This window comes from Ipomoea nil, unplaced genomic scaffold, assembly GCF_001879475.1.
Source record: "Ipomoea nil cultivar Tokyo-kokei standard unplaced genomic scaffold, Asagao_1.1 scaffold0848, whole genome shotgun sequence".
NCBI lineage: Eukaryota > Viridiplantae > Streptophyta > Magnoliopsida > Solanales > Convolvulaceae > Ipomoea > Ipomoea nil.
The window spans coordinates 250,678-270,485 of NW_017617276.1; the positions used below are offsets into that span (position 1 = coordinate 250,678).

The 19,808-nt window shown below is 36.7% G+C and overlaps 2 protein-coding genes across 5 annotated transcripts; one reads left to right on the top strand and one right to left on the bottom strand.

The window, feature by feature from the left end:
* Positions 1-2,640: 2,640 nt before the first annotated feature.
* Positions 2,641-4,200, bottom strand: LOC109178512 (acyl-CoA-binding domain-containing protein 4-like). Of its 2 annotated transcripts, XR_002053733.1 has the most exons (4): positions 3,975-4,200; positions 3,666-3,716; positions 3,411-3,584; positions 2,641-2,973 (listed from the first exon to the last, which is right to left on the bottom strand). XR_002053733.1 is itself a non-coding variant. In XM_019328144.1 (3 exons), the coding sequence occupies exons 2-3, from the start codon at positions 3,537-3,539 to the stop codon at positions 2,728-2,730; spliced, it is 375 nt and encodes a 124-aa protein (XP_019183689.1). In that variant the 5' UTR covers positions 3,540-3,584; positions 3,975-4,200; the 3' UTR covers positions 2,641-2,727. The 2 variants fall into 2 exon arrangements, 1 of the variants encoding a protein (XP_019183689.1); XM_019328144.1 differs by lacking the exon at positions 3,666-3,716.
* Positions 4,201-12,813: 8,613 nt separating this feature from the next.
* On the top strand, positions 12,814-17,770 carry LOC109178510 (bifunctional aspartate aminotransferase and glutamate/aspartate-prephenate aminotransferase-like). 3 transcript variants are annotated; one of them, XM_019328137.1, is made up of 10 exons: positions 12,814-12,902; positions 13,090-13,330; positions 13,432-13,525; positions 14,771-14,874; positions 15,373-15,621; positions 15,735-15,848; positions 15,956-16,039; positions 16,421-16,591; positions 16,677-16,790; positions 17,526-17,770. In XM_019328137.1, the coding sequence occupies exons 1-10, from the start codon at positions 12,841-12,843 to the stop codon at positions 17,658-17,660; spliced, it is 1,368 nt and encodes a 455-aa protein (XP_019183682.1). In that variant the 5' UTR covers positions 12,814-12,840; the 3' UTR covers positions 17,661-17,770. The 3 variants fall into 3 exon arrangements, with proteins under 3 accessions (XP_019183682.1, XP_019183683.1, XP_019183684.1); XM_019328138.1 differs by lacking the exon at positions 12,814-12,902 and having other exon boundaries at positions 13,232-13,330; positions 13,428-13,525; XM_019328139.1 differs by lacking the exon at positions 12,814-12,902 and having other exon boundaries at positions 13,246-13,330; positions 13,484-13,525.
* The last annotated feature ends 2,038 nt before the right edge of the window (positions 17,771-19,808 follow it).

Consider the following 19,808-nt stretch of genomic DNA (forward strand, 5'->3'; position numbering starts at 1 on the left):
CGTGAAGGGGGTTCTGATTTCTAATTTCAACTCCTCTTTGTACCAAAAATTATAATTCAATGTGCGGTTATTCAAATATTTTATTCGTACAAGAATTGAAATAAACTTCATATGATTTTTTTAAAGTATATTAATTATTCTTTATCATGGAATATTTGTTCTATACTTTCTCAATATTTTTCAATTCAAAATCAATGTCTTCACCACTAGGGCGCAATCTTGTGACCACTCATGATGTCATCAGATTACATAAATACATAATAGTTGACATAAAGGATATTACTTTCCAAAGACTTTGTAGTCAGAGACATTGACTCTTTGTGCTTCACTAAGTTGAGAAAGTATGTATGAATAGATACTACATTGTAATAAAGTCAGAATATGTCTCTTTGTGTTTCAGTAAGTTGAGAAAGTATGTATGAATAGATACTACATTGTAATAAAGTCAGAAACATAAAAAAGTATATATATATATATATATATATATATATATATATATATATATATATATATATATATATATTACCTTAATGCAAAGTATACCAAAAGTTGTCTTCAAGTACAACTTCTATCAATCGTTATACCCTACACCACGGCGCACATAGCACTGTGCGCTGCGCGCCTCTCAAAACGACGTCGTTTTGGGGTCGTTTTGGGAGGCGCGGTAGAAAGTTGCTAGGATTATGTGTATTTGTTCACACAGTTATGTGTATTTGTTTATACAGTTATGTGTATTGGTTCATACAGTTATGTGTATTGGTTCATGCAGTTATGTACATTTTTTATACAATTATGTACATTCTTTTTATACAATTATGTACATCCGAATCAGAAAATTTGTGTGTATTATGTTAATAGTTGATGTGTATTATGTTAAAAGTTTATGTTTATTATGTATTATGTTAGATTATGTGTATTATCTTTTAAAAAGAGTATGTATATTTTGTTATATAATTATGTACATTCATGTATACAATTATGTGTATTCTAGTATAACATTATGTACATTCTTGAACAGCGGATTTTTTTTAAAGAAAAAACTACTGCCATTCACTGGGGCGGGAAATTTCAAAAAAAAAAAAAAAAATTAAAACGACGTCGTTTTGCATCTAGGCGCATAGTGCAACGCGCGCCGTGGTGTAGGATATAAATTGCCAACTTCTATGAGAATGGGGTCTCATTTAGAGTTTCGACACATACAACCCGACAATTTTGCCCTCGAACTTTTCAAATTATCTTTGGACGAAATATGTATAATATTTTAATTTATGATATTGTAATTTATATATTATTATAATATTTTAATTTATGAATTATTATAATTATATTATTGTATTATTATTATTATTATTATTATTATTATTATTATTATTATTGTGTAGGGTATATTAATCTTTATATTCATTATTCTTTATCATAACAAAAACCAAAACAAACAATAGAGTTCATATTTGTAGTAATTTCTTTTTTACCAATCAAATAATAGAATCAATCTATCTGATAAGACAAAATCTTGTGTGAGACCGTCTCATGGCTCTCAATCCGTGTGACGAATCAGAACTTTGATTAATGAGGTTGAAGATTCAATCCATTAATCAAAGATCCAAATCAAAGATCCAATCCGTCTCACGACGGTATCACACAAGTGTTACCTAACTGATAATTTTTTGTTATTATATAAAATTTTAGTTTCATTCCTCCTCTGAACCAAACGTATTGTTAATTTACGTATACTCCGAACTAATAACTAAGCATTTTGTAGGCAATATTATCAAATAAAAATAATTAAAAAAAATAGTTCAATAAATATTTCACAATTCCTTTAAGTCGTAAATTTTAATTATAATATTTGAAAAATATAGAGAATAATCTAAATAGTATAATTTTCATAAAATGTATATTTAGGGGCAGACTTAGATAGGGGCAGTTGCCCCCTACCCCACCCCATTATAATTATAAATATAATCATACATATAAATATGTGTGTGTGTGAGTGAGAGAGCGAGCGAGATCGAGATTAGACACTAGGTGACAGCAAATTATTGCGCGAACCATGGTCCGCACAGTTGTGGGACCAAGATTTAAAAACATCGTTGAGAATATTATGAGTAAAAATAATATACATTATATCTTAGAATAATGTGCATTATGTATAAGAATAATGTGCATTATGTATAAGAATAATGTACATTACGTGTTAGAAATAATGTACATTATGATTTAGAATAATGTACATTACGTGTTAGAATAATGTACATTACGTGTTAGAATAATGAAAAATCTGGGGTAATATAATATACATTATGCTTTAGAATAATGTACACTATGAATTATAAAATGTATGTTGTAACTGGATACGCGAAAAAATAAACTTATACAAAATGACGTCGTTAGCTGTGTTGATCACGGTCCACGCAATAACTATTGCTAGGTGACCCAAGTGGCCTTGGCCTAGCCCGATGAGATTTCATGCTTAGGCGGCCTTTAACAAGTTATTATATCGCAATATGACATAAATCAATTAAATATATATTATTACGTATAACTGCAATTTGAAGAGTTGCAAAATGTTTTATATTTGATGGGTCATTTACAATTTTTTAATGAATTCAGTGGTATAATTGTATTATAGCGAGTAACTAAGGTTAACCACATTAGTTGGTTTTTCATAATTTTTTAGACAAATAATGCTTATGTGGATGAGAGAGAGGGATAAGAGATAATTTTTTAGCTCCTCCTACAAATGGTGATTTTTTGTGAGACCCGCAGGAGAGAGAAAAGGGAAGGAAAAGGCGCCAATAGCCACCACTCACCCCTCACCATATTCATGAATTTGCGAGTCTCCGCATCTGCTAACTCCTGCTTCAACTGAAGCATTTGCAATTTTTCTTTGTTGAGAGATGACTCTAGTTCTTCCTTCTCTGCCTTAAGGGCTGATAAAAGATGTTCACTTGTTTCTTCAACCTTTTTCACCTGCATAGCACAGTCAGCTCAAACCATAAGGGGATAAGCAAAGGAAAAAAATTAGATGTTTAAATAAATTATGCAGTTGCAAAAAAAAAAAAAAAAAAAAAAAAAAAAAAAAAGTAGGAGTGAAATTAAATAGAGATGTGAAGAAATCAAATGATAGCAACATCAAACAGAAATCATCAGACTTCTATATATGGAGAATTCTCACAACAAAAGCAGACTACATGTTTAAAGAAATATATGGACATGGATGAGAATTGGATTGTAGTAGAAACTCTACAATGAACATTAATAACAAAAGATGTATTAGAACTGATATGGATTATACTTTCCTCAAGCAAAAGTGATAGTGGAGAGATTGTCAAGCAAAAAATTTAATATGAAACTCATTTTATTGGCAGCAAAAGACATGATATTAAGTATTTCAACATTAAAAATACCATTGGCTGTGAATCATTGTCCATCACAATTTCACTAATTTTTCTTTCTTGGCTGGTTTCAATGTTCTGATTCCATATCTCTGGTTGCATTTGTAGCATTATGAACAGCAGAACTGGAATCTCAACCATCTTTGATTGCAAGGTTGATTTGTGGCTTAGTTTGAGTACATTGACCTAGAATAGTAAAGAAAGCCAAGTTGAGAAAGGCAAACAGAGAGAAGCTGTGAAGAACGATTTAAAAGTAATTTACCCCACCTCATTACAATACCGACCATTGCATCCACCAAAAGAAACAAGAACATCTTCCTAAAATAGTACAATAATTCTTAAAATTTGAAATAAATTAACAATAATTCAATATATAATAACAATCATCCTACACGATAATTCCAAAAATTCAAAATATATATATATAATAACTTATAAAATTCAAAATATGTACTGAATAAACCCTAAAATTCGAAATACATTAATCAATAATTCCAAATGTAATTAAATAATTATTGTCAACTTCCAAAAATTCAAAAAATTGAAACAATATTTCAAAAAATATACAAAACTCACAAGCTAAGGTAGGTCGTGGCGGCGGTGCCGCTGTGCAGTGGTGAGGCAGTGAGGCTGTCAGGCGGCGCGAGTGTGCGGTTGTGCAGCTGTCCGGCGGTGCGGGAGTGCGGCGGTGAGCGGTGTGCCTGTGCGACAGAGAGAAGAAGAAGAAAGAAGGTAGACGGTGGCCTTGGTTGCAGCGGTAAGGCGGAGAGACGAGAAGAATATGGAGGGGGTGGGTTTCTGTTTCGAGGTTCGATGCCTGCTTTTATGTTTTTTGGAATAAGTCCTAGGGAATTTAATATTTAAAAAGAAATTTAATCAAATACGACGTCGGTGTAATGCCTAACCGACGTCGTATATGGTTTAAAAAATCTTTAAATAAAAAGAAATTACATATGACATCGGTTATTTAATTAACCGATGTCGTATGTCTTTTTTATTTTTATCATTTTTAATTTATTGATTTAAGACGTCGGTTTGTAAGTAAAAACCGACGTTAAATGTTTTTTGAAAATATTTTATTAATTCATTTGACTTTTAACGTCGATTTTATAAACAACCGACGTTATAAATCCGACGTTAAATGTTATTTCTGTAGTAGTGTCATCCAGGTCCTCAAGTAGAGCAACTGTCCAGTGTTCACTGTCAAAACTCAAAAATTTTGTTTCAATTTTTCTTTTCTAAATATTGTGAATTTGTGATTCAATTCTTGTTAGTGATGTGAGTGGTATGCTTTAAATCCAAAAATTGTTATAGAAAATCCTAAGTGGAGTGATTTGGCAGTGTATAAGCAGTAATTTGGCAGTGTGGATTGTAAATTTGTATTGAATATAATTATAAATTGATTGTGTATCTTTTTACATTGATTGTGACACTGAAATTTATAATTTATAAAGGGATCATTAAGTGCTTTGACTGTTAGATCATCTGAAACATTCACACTTAAATGGATGTCAAATAATGTAGGCTGGGAATATGGTATATTTTGCAGGGAGGTTATGTTTGGTGGAGTTTATAGAATTAAAGAGCACGTTACACATATAATAGGAAATGTTGCTGGATGTTCTAAATCTATAAGAGTATAAGAATACAATCAATGAGCTGAGGCAAAGATGAGAATGAGAAGTAAGAAAGTTGAAGATATGTTAATTTAAAAACCAATGTGAATAGTGGTGATTGGATTGACATTGATGAGTTTAAAGGGTCTCTTGAAGCTATGCAGTCACCCTGAACACTTGACCCTATTGATGATTTTAGAAGTGTCATCAATCCCGAATCTTCTTTGAATTTAGCGAAAAGAGCATGCAACAACAATGTATTAATAATGGACGACTTTGCAAGGAAGAACAAATTGAGTAAAATAATATATTTGCAGATGGAAATATGTTAGAAATAAAGTGTAATTGTTTTGATGAGTCAAAAATGTATTTAAAGTAGATCCCACATTTTATTTTGAGTCTAGAAAAATATTTTCTATAAGTCCAAGCCAAACCAAAATTCGTAAGGAAAAATATTAGTAATTGAAAATTTTTCTACATGTAAATCATTTGCTTTCACTTGACAACAAAGGAAGAAGTGGAGTATGGTCAAGCAATGTGACAATATTTTAAGTCAAAGGTCACAAGTTTGAAACTAAATTAATTCTTTTTGAAGAATTAATTAATTCATACCCGGAGCAGGTTGATGACAACAGTCCAAATCAAAATCATGTAGTCAACTAGGATAACCCTTGGAGAAATGTCGACTGCCAATTTTAGAAAGAGGATGACCTCTATTCTAAAATAGGAAAAAGATCAATTTTATAGAAGATGACCCTTGCAGAAATAATTCGAAGGGTGCAACAAATTTTTCTACTTGGAGCTAAGATCTGACTACGAAGAAGACACGATTTTTTAGAAGGAATTAATTTAAGCTCATGCAAGAATCAACAGTCTGAATTATTAGGATTAACTTGACAAATCAGATCAACAAATAACATGTCATATGTTCACATTATCAGAAGGTGCAACAAAGTCAAAGTTTTGGAGCTACAAGTTTCAAGGCTTATCTTCTTTGTCCAAACTAGAAGACTTTTTGATAAAGATAAGAGGCAAAATTCAAAATTCAACTGACAAAGTTGCTCAAGTCATTAAATGTTGCATAACAAGTTAACAAAAGCTATCAAATCAAGCGAATGATCAAGATTTGAAGATCTACAACGGGCAAATAGCTTTATTAAGCTATAAATACCCAAGCAGACTTGAAGGCAAGTACGAAGTCACAAAACAACGAAAAATATCTAGAAAGTGCAAGTGTTTGAGCTACATGATTAGAATTCAAGCCTGAGAGAGAAAAATTATTTTCTTTGTAAAATTCATCTCTATTGAGTGTAGAAAGATGGAGAGTAGCAAGGAGTTGTGAAAATCCTACTGAGTGTAGCTTTGTGTGACGAGCGGGCTAAGCGCGAAGAATGAAGTGAACAGAGTGAAACATTTTATTGATTGTAGTCTGAATGAATTAATTGTTCAGAGAAGAGATAACATGCATATATATACAATGAGATTAGCGGGAAAGGAGGTTACAATTGCCACAAGCTATTTTACTCTATTGTCCTTCAATTTGGTGAGCTTCTTCACGTGCTGCATGCTCCAATAACCCCCCCCCCCCCCCCCGCCACGTAAGCTGGAGCGTGTAAGTCTTGAACGCCCAGCTTAGAGAGGAACAAGTGAAATTGTGCCGTAGAAAGTGTGTAACACCCCTAAATTTTGATATATTTAAAACCTATAAAATAAAGGCGAATCTAATATTTTAATCGCAAACAGAGCATAAACGAAACATAATAGTAGGGGTGTTATGCCACATCTGAGCTGGAGAACCCAGATGCACAGGCTAAACTATCTTACAAAGCATAAACCATCATGAATATCCAAATGTAAATCAAGGCACGCAGGCTGGCTCATCAAGGCTAGAACTATCTAAACTAAGTCCACGAATCCGACTAGCGCACTCCGAAGCTACTCAATTGATCCTGAAAAACATTCGGTGTAACAACCGTCAGCGAATAATGCTGGTAACCCACTCCAATGCGTTAAGTACAATATAGATAGATATAAGAAATCATTTTGAAACTGGAATACATATATACTTACGAGACACTAATTTAAATCCAAGATCAAGACTCAAGACACGTCAACAGACTCAACAGTATAAAATAATCATAAAGACTAGCATGTGTTCTAAGAATACGATACAAGACGTAACAGATAGATAGGCACGTATATAACAAATAGAGACAACAAGGGCATTCAAGACAATCAGTTAGCAAGTAATCATCAAAGCACACAATCCATCTTCCGACCTTATACCAAGTTCCAACCGTGTAGCTCCCCTCCGTCCTTATATCAGTTCCAACCTATACCTCCAGGCCACCCTTATATCGCCTCCCTTATTCCTCCCGGTAACTACATGCCCCCACCGACAAACCACCTTTCAACCACCAACATATCAAGATAGCGCCGCAGTGCCATTCGCATGATCCGCACCTCTAGTGCCAATATCAAGGGGTCAGCGCATATAGCCCTGACATGACACCGCAGCACTTATAACCTGACCCATGCTCAACGGGAAGCAGGTCGAAGGTGGAGCACAGTAACCGCTAGGCCTGTACCTTTAGTACAATGACCGGGCACAAGTGGTGCCAACCGCCAACAATTCATTTCCACCAATCACAATCTCATCATCATCATCATCATCATCATCATCATCATCATCATCATCATCATCACCATCATCATCATCATCATCATCATCATCATCAATCACACCGGCCATTGCACAATGACCACGATACTCATCACCGTTCAATCAAGCAACACATAATCAATCAATAACAATCAACACATAACAACAATGACACGTACTACACATAATTTCCTAAAACGGTACGCAAAACACCAAACGAGACCATACACGACAAACGGGGTACAACGGGACAGGGGGAAACAACAAACGGGGAAAACATCACGAACCACGACAAATTTCCAGCGGGTAGGTGGCGGGTGGATGACCACCCACCAGCCACCCGCCGGCGGGCAGCCAACATTCTAGCGGGTGGCCGGTGGGCAGGCCTCCGCCCGCCGGTTGCCCGCTGGGTAGGTACTCGCCGGGCAGCGGGTGGGTGGTGGGCAGTCATCCCCCCACCTACCCCCACTGGTACATAGACAACTCTTCGGTCCCGGGATCACTCGTGGAACCCGAAACCATGTCCAAACACATTCAAACACATAACAACAACACCACGTATTCAATTAACGGAAACAAACCAAGAATCATACAAAATATGTTCTAACATGATTCCTAAACATGCCAAGACTCAACATAAATCATATAATGGTTCAAGAGCATCCGGAACCACAGGAACATCAAGAAATCTATATGCAAAGTCCTAAACACAAGTCCTAGGCTAGACTCAACACCCGATCATGCATAAACCCACCCAAATATACCAAAAACATCATAATACGGAATTCACGATATAAACCCTAGGGCTCTAGACATAATTAAAATACGAGATCATACATATAGTCAGTCACAATATTAAGAACATCAAGATTATCAAATAGGCACAATATAAATCCTATGCAAGGGCTCTATCAAGAAACACCACAATTACACCCTAAACACAATCCCTAAACATGCCAAGATCCGAGATTAAACACATAATGGTCCAAGAGCATCAGGAATCTCAATATCATCCAGAAATCTATATGCAAAGCCCTAACAACAAGCCCTAACCTTGAATCAACACCTGAGCATGCATAAACCCACCCTAGAACGCCAAGAACATCACAACAACAAGATTTACAATATAAATCCTAAGGACAAGCTCTAAACATAATTAAATACAAGAACATACCAAGACCACACAGGCCCACCAAGAACATCAAGAATAACAACAATCCATATCCCAAATTCCTAAAGACAAGCTCTAACAAGGCACAAATACAAAATCATACATTCAATCGTTCAACGGAGCCAATCAATAAAAGATAGCAAGGAAAATAGATTTTGTAAGACATGTGTTACCTTTTTAGCTTAATTAAACTTCTCACAACTTCCTAAGATCTTTCCTCAATCGATTCGCCCTAAGCCCGTTGATGGGGAATTCTTTGATTATGTTCTTGGGAGAGGATTTCATGTGGGGAGAGGGAGATATGGGTGATAGGGTTCTAATGCCTTCTGATTCCCCTATATATAGGTTAGGATCCCTAATATGAATCTGAAAAGGTAAAAGGCTTAGGGTTCATAATATTAATCTAAAAGGTAAAAGGGCCCTCATTATTTTATCAAAAAGGCCAACGGGCTTTATTTTAGACAAAGGTCCACGGTCCATCATGGACCGTATCAATAAATTAGGGACTTGGGTATTTAAAATCATAGTTTATAAAATAACTAACCAAAACCCGTAGTAACATATTTGGGTACATATATATATTTTTAGCAAAATATTTAATTATAAGTAAATAGCTCTATTTGGTAAATATTTATATCTAATATAAATATTTAGTGAAACACGGGGTGTTACACTTACCCACATACCATCATCCTTTTTTCAGTCGCATACCTTTTTTTAATGGTTTGGTGATGTCCAAAGTAACCCTTATGCGAAAGAAAACACGTAGCGAACTATCAAAATTCCTTTCATCATGCTTTTCCTAACCTCCTAGGAACTTCCCTATGACTTCGAGAACAGACTCGGATCGATAACCTATAGGAAGTCCGTGAATCTACACCCAGAAAGTCGCTTTTGATAGGTCGACTGTGTTTGGATCGTCTTGGTGGGAAATTTTGTGAGATCAGGAAGCTTTGTTCATATGACCAGGGCCCATATTCAGTAATATGATTTATGTGATGTTCGTGAAAAAAATCCGAAGAGATAGAGACATGGTTGGAGTTCTTTGACATTCATACCCCTAGCCGGACGCCAAATTGATGCCATGGTATCTCTAAAGAACAGGAACTTTGTAGGTTTATCTAAAGCTGGCCTACCTATTGCCAGGAATTCCGATTAGGAGTTGGGGGGGGGGGGGGGGGTCCCCGGGAAACGTTGTGTTGGGCGTCAGCTAGGTTGGCCGAGTTTAGCCCCTACTCGATTCGAAACATGACGTTGTGGCTTACCATGGAGAGATGTGGTTAAATAGTTAATGTCCACCTACTTATACTTATCACCAATTGGTTTTAAGTATGATATGCCGACTAGATAGCCAAATAACTCTATGGTTAAGTGTTCTTGACTTACAGCAGTCATAAGATGGGTAAATCAATGGCGAGGCTAAAGCTCAGTCTAGTCTCGGATGGTATGTGGGCGTAAGTCGGGCTAAGTCCAGTCCTAGGATGGGGATGATGGGAGGATGATGGGCGCGTAGGCTAAGGACCGAGTCAGGCATGCTGCGCAAACTGGGCTTGGTGTTCAAAGGTTGTGTTCTAAGGTTGCGGCAGGTGCTGGGGGGTGGGGGGATTGTTGGGCGTCAACCGGGTTGGTCAAGTTCAGCCCTTGCTCGATTCGAGACGTGACGTCGTGGCATACCATGGAGGGATGCGATTAAATGGTTAATGTCCACCTACTTATCACCAATTAGTTTTAAGTAGGATATGGTAACCAGATAGGCAAAGAACTATGCGGTTAAGCGTGCTCGACTTATAGCAGTCATAAGATGGGTAATCCCTTAGGAAGTCAACACTAAGTCACAGGCTGGGTGACCCCTTAGGAAGTCAGCATAGTGCAGTGTTGAGATCCATCACAGTGGCGTGAATTTGAACGGAGTTTTCATCGTCCAAATCGACCAACGTGAGGTTTACTAACTCCTGAGAGATTCGGGTGGACGCCATGCATGCAGGGTGAAAGCTTTGAGAAAGATGATGAGAAGGATGAGAACGAAATAACAAAAAAAATAAAAAATAAAAAAACTTAGGAACGCCACAGGGATGGAGAGAGAGACACACGCGAAGGACCGCGAGAGATTTTTTACTCGACTACAATTTAATCACAATGTATTTTTTTTTTCGGTTACTAGTAGGACTCGTACAATAGAATGTTTTTTCATAGACTACAAGGGCTAGCAATGCCATCTCGAGGTCGCCTTCTTCATTAGAGAGGACGACCTGCTGGTCGACTTCTCCAGTTGAGACCATTTGATTTTTTTTTTTTAAATTTTTGTACTTGCCGGAATTTTTATTTGCCGGAATGTCGCCGAAATCTTGAATGACTGGTTATTCCAGGTGAGTAACCGGCTACTGGGGTTATATGCCTCAAAATGACAAGTTCGAGTGGTGTAATTTCACTTTTGTAAAGTTCAATGACCTTAATTGCTCTTTTAAAGAAAGTTTAAGGGTTTATTTGACTCTTTTCCCAAAATAAAATAGACAAGAATGCCTATATTTATTAGCACACAAACACCAAGGACATTACATGGATTAACACATAATGTCTTTAGATTTAGATAATACTTATCAACCCAATTGGAACTAGTGCTATCGTCACATTTTCACCATTTCAGTTCTTATTAAAATTTCAATAAATAAATAAGAATAAAGTGCAATAATAAAAAAGATGTATGGTTTAAGATGATATATTTCATTTATATTTAGAAGTGTAGTTGAAACCAATAATTAATTCTCAACCAGAAGGCGGATAACGATGACAGATCAGTGGATGCATGCCCACTAATAAGATAGTAATTAAAATATAGTGTCTGGATTTAAAAAGTGGTCAAAATTAAATTAGAATAGATTATCAGGACTATGTGGTCTAATGGTATCCGGGTTGGACTTCCATTTGGAAGATTATGAGTTCAAGCCTCAGTGGAGGCGTTATTGGTTTTTTGTGTTTCAGTATGTTGAGAAAGTATATGAACAGATACTACAATGTAATAGAGCCAGTAACTTTCAAAAAAAAAAAATTAGAATGGATTAATTTAAAACTGTCTTTCCTAATAATACAAACCTAACTTATTTTTAATGCCGAAGTATAGGTTTGGATAATACAAACCTAATTTATTTTTAATGACAAATAATTACAAGAAATGTGTTCCCACAAAGTGCTGATCTGAGAAATTTAATAAATATATTTTATGTTATCCAAAAAATATAATAATTAAATTACATGAAGGTAGAGTTTAATTTTTTAAGACGTTTGAATTTTTTCAAGAAGAAGATTTAAATTTCTAAAATATCATTGCCAACTAACATAGAATGTGATGGCATTCTAATTACCATTCCAAATGTGTGGTCGTTCAAATGGGAAATGATAAAATATATACTTTACATTTAAAAAAAAATAGTGAGTTACCAACTTTATTGAGCATATAATATATAAACATAAATTTTCAATTCAACTAACATGATTGATGTGGTGGTTCAACACCTCATTCCTTAAGCATGAGATTGGGGTTTCAATCCTCACTCATTTGAATGAAGTAAACCATTTGGCTAGTCCCACCTTCTGAAAAAAATAAATTTTCATAGTTCAACTATTCAATTTTGTATCAGGAGTCAACTGGAATTAGTTGATGTGAAACAGTTGGGTTTGGTTAAGAGAACATAATAATATAGTTTGAAATATAATTGTGAGATGAACACAACAACTAACACTACCGTCCGCCATTTTTATACAAACTGACACCGACCACCATCCAGTTTGTTTAATGTATACATTTTTATTAATTTATTATACACGACGACGACAACGTAACCCGGCCGAATTGAATGCCGTATATTAATTAATGTATTGTATTTGTGTTCGTTCATCATCTGGATCAAGCTAAGGGAATTCAAGAAGCTAGCTAGCTAGATAGCGCTAGGCTGCAGCTCATCAGATTCAATACCAATATTCTTGGAGCATATATATATGCACGGCCCAGGATCGCTCTCTTTCTCCTCTCAGCTCCACTCCACCTCTCTTACTCTCAAGTAATTAATATAATGCATATACACACACACACACATATATATATATATATATATATATATATATATATATATATATATATATATATATATATATGTGCTTCTCTGATCTATATATCTCTCTCTTTTCTTGATTTTTGGTTTCTTATTAGCTAGCTAGTTGTTGATTGGTTTATATATGATATGATAGAGGTTTGGAGTTAAGAAGACGGCAAGATTATTGGTGTAGAGTAAGAGGGGCAGGAGTGAAGATGGAGGAGGGTGATATCTGTGAGGTGATTGAGACCCCCAGCCCCAGGGTGAAGTCCGTGAAGCCTTCAAAAACCTTGACTATACTTGACCAAGCAATTGCTCTTCAACAAGCTGGTGCCCCCGTTATCAGCTTAGCAATTGGGGAACCTGATTTTCATACTCCCCCTGCAATACTCCAGGCCGGTCATAATAATATGATACTATAAAGATTTTCATGTTTCTTGATTATATTATTGCATCAATAATAAATTCATTTTAATTTAATTGTTGCATTAGCTAGGCTGGGGTGAAAGCAATTTGTGAAGGATACACTAAGTATACACCAAATGCAGGTATCATGGAGCTTCGCTCAGCTATCTCTCACAAGTTTAAAGGTACTTAATTACTTTTTTGATCATCACTACTTGAATTGGGTATATATACATTTGTACTTTCCTGGATTAAGAGTAAATTTTATTTTTGGTCATACTGTTATAAGGGTAATTTCAATTTTAGTTATTATAAGTGTTTCACTTTTTTTTTTTTTTTTTTTTAAAGAATCTATCACCTCTCACTTAGGAGAGCAACTAAATACCAGTGGACGACAAGCCACTTGGTATAAGTGTTCCACTTTTGATCCATCGTTAACATTTTCCTTAAATAGCCGTGTAGTCCGGGAGTATTTCCGTCATTCCATGGTTGAAGCTTAGCTTCTCCTTTACCCTTTCTTCCCATCCGAATTCAATTGCACTAGTGTAGTAGAACACATCCAAAACATCCGAAGAAGAAAGCTTGCGGTTCCATCTAATTTAGTAAGCGGCGGCGGTGGCAACCAGGGCGGCGCGCGGTGGAGTGAGAATGAATGCTAGTTGGAATGTGGATGAACACTGCTCTGCTCAGCAGTGATGAAGTAAAGGAATAGAGCACAGAGGCAAAAAATCACCTGCATCGCCGTCGGGAACGAAGTCCTAAGCTACAAGGATGCCTCTCTCGTCAATTAACTACCTCCTCCCGGCTATGTACAGCGTTCACGCCGCTCTGGTGAAGCTAAACCTGGAGGGGGAGATCGGCATCATGACGGTGCACTGGCTGGCGGTGTTGGAATCGTCGTATCTGCCGTTCTCCGGGGCTTTCAAGCGAGATCTGGTAGGGTGCCTTTGCGAGATCCTCAAGTTCCATGTCAAAACCGGATCCCCTTTTCTGATCAATGCGTATCCGTATTTCGACTACAAGACGCATCCCAACCATGTGGCGCTGGATTTCGTTCTGTTCCAGTAGAATCCCGGAATAACTAACCCCGTCTCCGACCACGACAACATGTTGTTCGCTCAAATCAACGGCCATACGAAAATAATTAAACCTTAGTGAAACATGGTCTCGGATGGGTAGAAAAAAGGATAAAGGAGAAAATGATGGAAATACTCCTGGATTACACGGGTATGAGACGGAAATGTTAAAGGTAGACTAAAAGTGGAACACTTATAATAACAGTGGTCACAATTGGCAAGACAAATAATGGTGGACTAAAATTGAAATGAGTCCTATAACAGTAGGATCAAAAATGGAATTTACTCCTAGATTAATATTGTGGAGTAGTTTCTTGATAATGATTCTTTTAAGTAATTTAATTATTGCTGTAGAAGAGAATGGGCTGTCTTATACTCCTGATCAAATTTTGGTGTGTAATGGGGCAAAGCAAGGTAGTCTTCAGGCAATGCTTGCAGTTTGTTCTCCTGGAGATGAGGTATATATGCTACGCAGGTTAAATATCATCTCAACTCTACAACTTCCTCTCATCTCATCTTTTTGCAAAAGATAGATTGTGGCATTAAGTTCGTGGATGGATCGGAGTATGATAAATCCGGTAAATAAATACCCAATTAATCCTAAATGACTTTTAGTATTTGATTAGGTCCTCCACTTTGATGGTTTTACTCAATTCAGTCATATGTTAGGATAACTTAGTAATTTCACCTCTACTAATACCTAATTTAGTCTTTTACTATAGTAATTTTACCTAAGTTAATTCTCCACTATGGTGATTTTTCTGTATTTATCCTTCATTCTAACAGTTGAGGTCTCAATTGGGTAAAATCATCGAAGTTGAGGACCTCATTAAGAGACTAAATCGAGAAAAATTAGGACTAAATTGGGTATTAATTTACACTTGGTTCAAAAAAAAAAATTTTCCAAATATATATTTGCTTAGAGGCAGATGGCATGTGTTCTATCTTCCATTCAGGTTCTGATTCCATCTCCGTCCTGGGTTAGTTACCCAGAAATGGCAAGGTTGGCAGATGCAAATCCTGTGATTCTACCCACCAGCATATCACAAAATTTCCTTTTGGACCCTGAACTTCTTGAATCCAACATCACTGACAAGTCAAGAATCTTGACTCTTTGCTCTCCATGCAACCCAACAGGCTCTGTTTACCCACGGGAATTGCTTCAACACATTTCTCAGATCGTAGCCAGGCATCCCAGACTTCTGGTACCTTTCTAATTATTAATCCAGAAATCTATCTCCAACAATGACATTTATATGGAGAACATGAATTCAAACCAATTCCAAGCCTCATGGATGTGATGAAACTTTCTCATTAGGTGCTTTCTGATGAAACTTATGAACACATTATATATCCCCCGGCTACTCATACAAGCTTTGCATTGTTGCCTGGAATGCTGGAGAGGACTCTCACTGTAAATGGCTTCTCTAAGGTCCATATATACTCCATCCATCCATATTCTATTTTTACTGCTTCAATTTACATGATGAATAATACATACATAGTGATGAATTGGAGAAGCTTATTGCTAATTTATAGGCCTTTGCAATGACTGGTTGGAGGCTAGGGTACCTTGCTGGTCCTAAAGATATCATTGCTTCATGCAGCAAGATCCAGAGCCAGGTACACCTACCAACAAGTTTTATTCTTTTTGGATCACGAGAGAAACCCACCACCATTACTCAGAGTGTACTGGGTAAACTCTGGCCGGCTTGTGATCTTAGATTCCTAGCCATCAAAAGACCACAAGAAGGTAAATCAATATAATCTAGATTGTCCATAGCTGTCCGAGCCAAACCAAGAAGCTAGGCCAATAGGCTGCTCCTACTATATATGAGTGGAACTTGTAACCATGTGGTTACTAAGTCAACAATCTGACCAACTCGGTTGGGTTGCCCCTACCTGCTAGTTGCTTCATACATACTGTTTGTGAAACCAAATTATGATCGATTGCTTCAATTCTTGTGTATGGGTAATAATGTAATTGGATTTGCAATTGTATAGTTCACTTCAGGTGCGAGCAGTATTTCTCAGAAGGCAGGTGTTGCTGCTCTGGGGCTTGGATATGCTGGTGGAGAAGCTGTTGCAACAATGGTAAAAGCATTCCAAGAGAGACGTGATTTTCTAGTCAAAAGCTTTGGGGAAATGGAAGGACTCAAATTTTCAGAACCTCAGGTAACTAACTGTAAACTGATCAAAGGGAAAAAGAAAAGCAAGCCATGCATATGTGTGTCCCTCTTGACTTGTATTTGCTTTGTAGGGAGCCGTCTACTTGTTTATTGACGTCAGTGGTTGTTATGGAGTGGAGGTTGATGGGTTTGGCAGTGTGAATAATTCAGAGGCCATATGCCAGTATTTGTTGGATAAAGCTCAAGTAAGTATATTTTTCTGGAGCTCACACCTGTTGGTTATTGACTGGTAGATTGTGTAAAGGACATGGGATTGAGTCTTGCTAATTAGTGTTGAGTTTCACCTTCTTGGTAGGCAGCCAGGCAGGGCTCGTGTATAATGCTCAACAACACATGGCCTCAATTTTAAAGAGCTCAATATCTATTTTTAACCTAGTTGCTAAAAAAAGATCTACAATTAAGCCCACATTTCTTCATGCCTCTTTCTATCTTACCTAAAACTCATTAGTTATTTTATTTTTTCCCAAATCGCGCACCACCCGAGCAAGATTCTTCCTTCCTCCATTAATTTTGCAACTTTTTTCCAAACTTCGTTGATTAACAAAGTTACAATTCAATTTTCGCTTCTCTCTCCTCTCCTAATTAATTGATTAGAATAATTATACTTTTGGTAAGATCTCATTTATTTACAAAAACAGGCTACAAAAAATTCACAAGACGACTATGTTGGGAGACACTGATCATCCCATCTAATAAACCTCTGAATGACCATGATTTATCCTCTATAATCTTATTTGATCATGGTATAGGGGTTCCGGGGATAGAGATTTCTCTTTTGTGGAGAAGCATATTTTCTGAAAATCATGGCCTAGCTACCTAAGATCATTCATTATCTAAAAGGGTACGGTTGTTCGCTTATATTAATTACATTATGATTAGATGATTAATTAATTTAGTTTTGTGGATTGATTAAATTGCAGGTTGTTGTGATGCCAGGAGAAGCATTTGGGGACGACAAATGTATCCGGATCTCCTACGCATCGTCTTCACTCTCCGTTTTGCAAGCAGCAGTTGAGAGAATCAGGAAAGCATTGATCCCTCTTAGATCCCACTAATTTCTTTCAACAAAATTCTAAGAACTCTAATCCAATGGGATATTATTACGAATTCTAAATTGTAATACCATTTTTTTTTTTAAATATCGAAATACCATTTTTCTTTCTTTTATTCTTATTAGTAGTATTATATTTTATCTTGGACTCTCTATCTTATGTGTTATAGATAGGTCTCTATTATATTTATTATCTTTGAGTCTTCTATCTTTATCAATACACAAAATACACGTTCTCATCTGGTATCAGTCGCTTAGGTTCTCTCCTATGGCCGACCCTACTGACAGTTCTGCCCATGTTTCTTCTGAGCGGACTGTTTCTGATGCCGCACTTCACGTTCCCCTTATTGCAAACACCAATCTTTCGTCTGCCCACCATTTTATCTCTATTAAATTGACATCCCGGAACTATTTGTTTTGGCGTACACAGCTCGTACCCTTTCTCACTGGTCAGAACTTATTGGGATTTGTCGATAGTTCTTTTCCGTGCCCAACCGCCGCTGTGGTACTGTCCGTGTCGCCGTCTGGTGAGCAGCAGCCTCCGCCAGCACCGGTTGTCTCTTCTGGTCTTACGGCTGCCGCATGGAGACAACAGGATCAAGCCATCCTCTCGATGATGATTTCGTCGCTTTCCAACGAGGTTATGCACTTGGCAGTCGGTAAGTGCACATCTCGGCAGGTGTGGTTGGCCGTCGAGCAGGCATTCGGTTCCACGTCGCGGGCCCGAGTTCTCTGGTTGCTTGGGCAGCTTCAGGGTCTCTGGTAGGGCGACGAATTCGTGGCGGATTATCTTCGCCGCGCGTAGGTGATTGTTGAAGACTTGGAGTTGGCCGGCCGGTCGGTGACCTTGGATGACCAGAATATGTATCTGTTTTGTGGGCTCCGATCGGAATACCGGCCGTTGGTGGCGACCTTGACGGCGAGGGGTGAACCAGTCACCATGTCTAGCGACCATGGCCCACGCTTCTGTTCCTTCCCGTTTCTGGGAGTTCGCGTTTGAAACGGCAGTCTATCTTATAAACCGGATGCCGTCTTCTGTGGCTCGATCGTCAACTAAGACAGAATACAAGGCGTTGGCGGATGTCTCGGCTGAGGTCACCTGGTTAGTTGCCTTGCTGCGTGAGTTGGGTTTGCCTCTATCTGTGTCTCCCAAGCTGTGGTGTGATAACTTGGGCGCCACCTATCTCTGTGCTAATCCTGTCTTTCATGCTCGTACAAAGCATGTTGAGATAGACTACCACTTTGTGCGTGATAAGGTGGCCAAGGGGGAGCTTCGGGTTAATTTCATTTCTACCCAGGACCAGATCGCTGATCACTAAGCCCATGGCTGGGCCTCGGTTTACTCTGCTGCGTTACAAGCTCAATGTTGTTAGTCACCCGACTTGAGCTTGAGGGGGAGTATTAGGAATATATCATTTAGTAGTATTATATTCTATCTTGGACTCTCTATATTGTGTGTTATAGATAGATCTCTATTGTATTTATTATCTTTGAGTCTTCTATCATTATCAATACACAGAATACACGTTCTCATCATTCTCACACAATTTTCTTTGAAGTAAAGGCTAAAGAACCAAGAAAATTTACATTTTTTGAAAATTTTAAAATGTGAGAATGAAAAATATGATTATGTGTTGGTTTTGACTTGAAAATTTTGAGTTAACTAGGAATGTGATTCTCTGTTAGTTAGAAATATTAATTAAAAGTTAGAGGCCAGGTGACCAAATTCTTCTTTTTAGATAGTTAAGAATGTGTAGAGTATATCTTTTTTTTTTTTTTTTTTTTTTTTTTGTCTTCTTGTTTTCATGTTGAAAAGTTGGGTGATGAGTATCCAGTTAAACGAGTCATGTCAATAAGAAAATATAATATTTATATTGAAAAATATACTAATCGGGAATAAATTGTTCATTATTTACAAGAAAAAATGTAATATTTTTGAGAAAAAATTATAATACTTTTAAATTAAAATGTAATATTTAAGATTTTATCTAAACTGTTATTTATGAGAAAAAGTGTAACATTATCGGTGATAGATTTTAATTGAGTATTACTTATGTGAGAAAGAGTAACATTAATATGATATAAGAGTTGATAAGTAAGGAAAATGTGATACTTTTAATGAAAATTATAATACTCCTAAATCAAAATGTCA

What these genes read in the sequence shown, in the direction of transcription:
- LOC109178512 (XM_019328144.1), bottom strand. Translation starts at nt 3,539, where the DNA reads ATGGTTGAGATTCCAGTTCTGCTGTTCATAATGCTACAAATGCAACCA. An exon ending in ACAATGATTCACAGCCAATG is followed by an intron (nt 2,974 to 3,410) that starts GTATTTTTAATG and finishes TGTGCTATGCAG; the next exon opens with GTGAAAAAGGTTGAAGAAAC.
- LOC109178510 (XM_019328137.1), top strand. Translation starts at nt 12,841, where the DNA reads ATGCACGGCCCAGGATCGCTCTCTTTCTCCTCTCAGCTCCACTCCACC. An exon ending in CTCCCCCTGCAATACTCCAG is followed by an intron (nt 13,331 to 13,431) that starts GCCGGTCATAAT and finishes TGCATTAGCTAG; the next exon opens with GCTGGGGTGAAAGCAATTTG. An exon ending in GCAGCAAGATCCAGAGCCAG is followed by an intron (nt 16,040 to 16,420) that starts GTACACCTACCA and finishes GCAATTGTATAG; the next exon opens with TTCACTTCAGGTGCGAGCAG.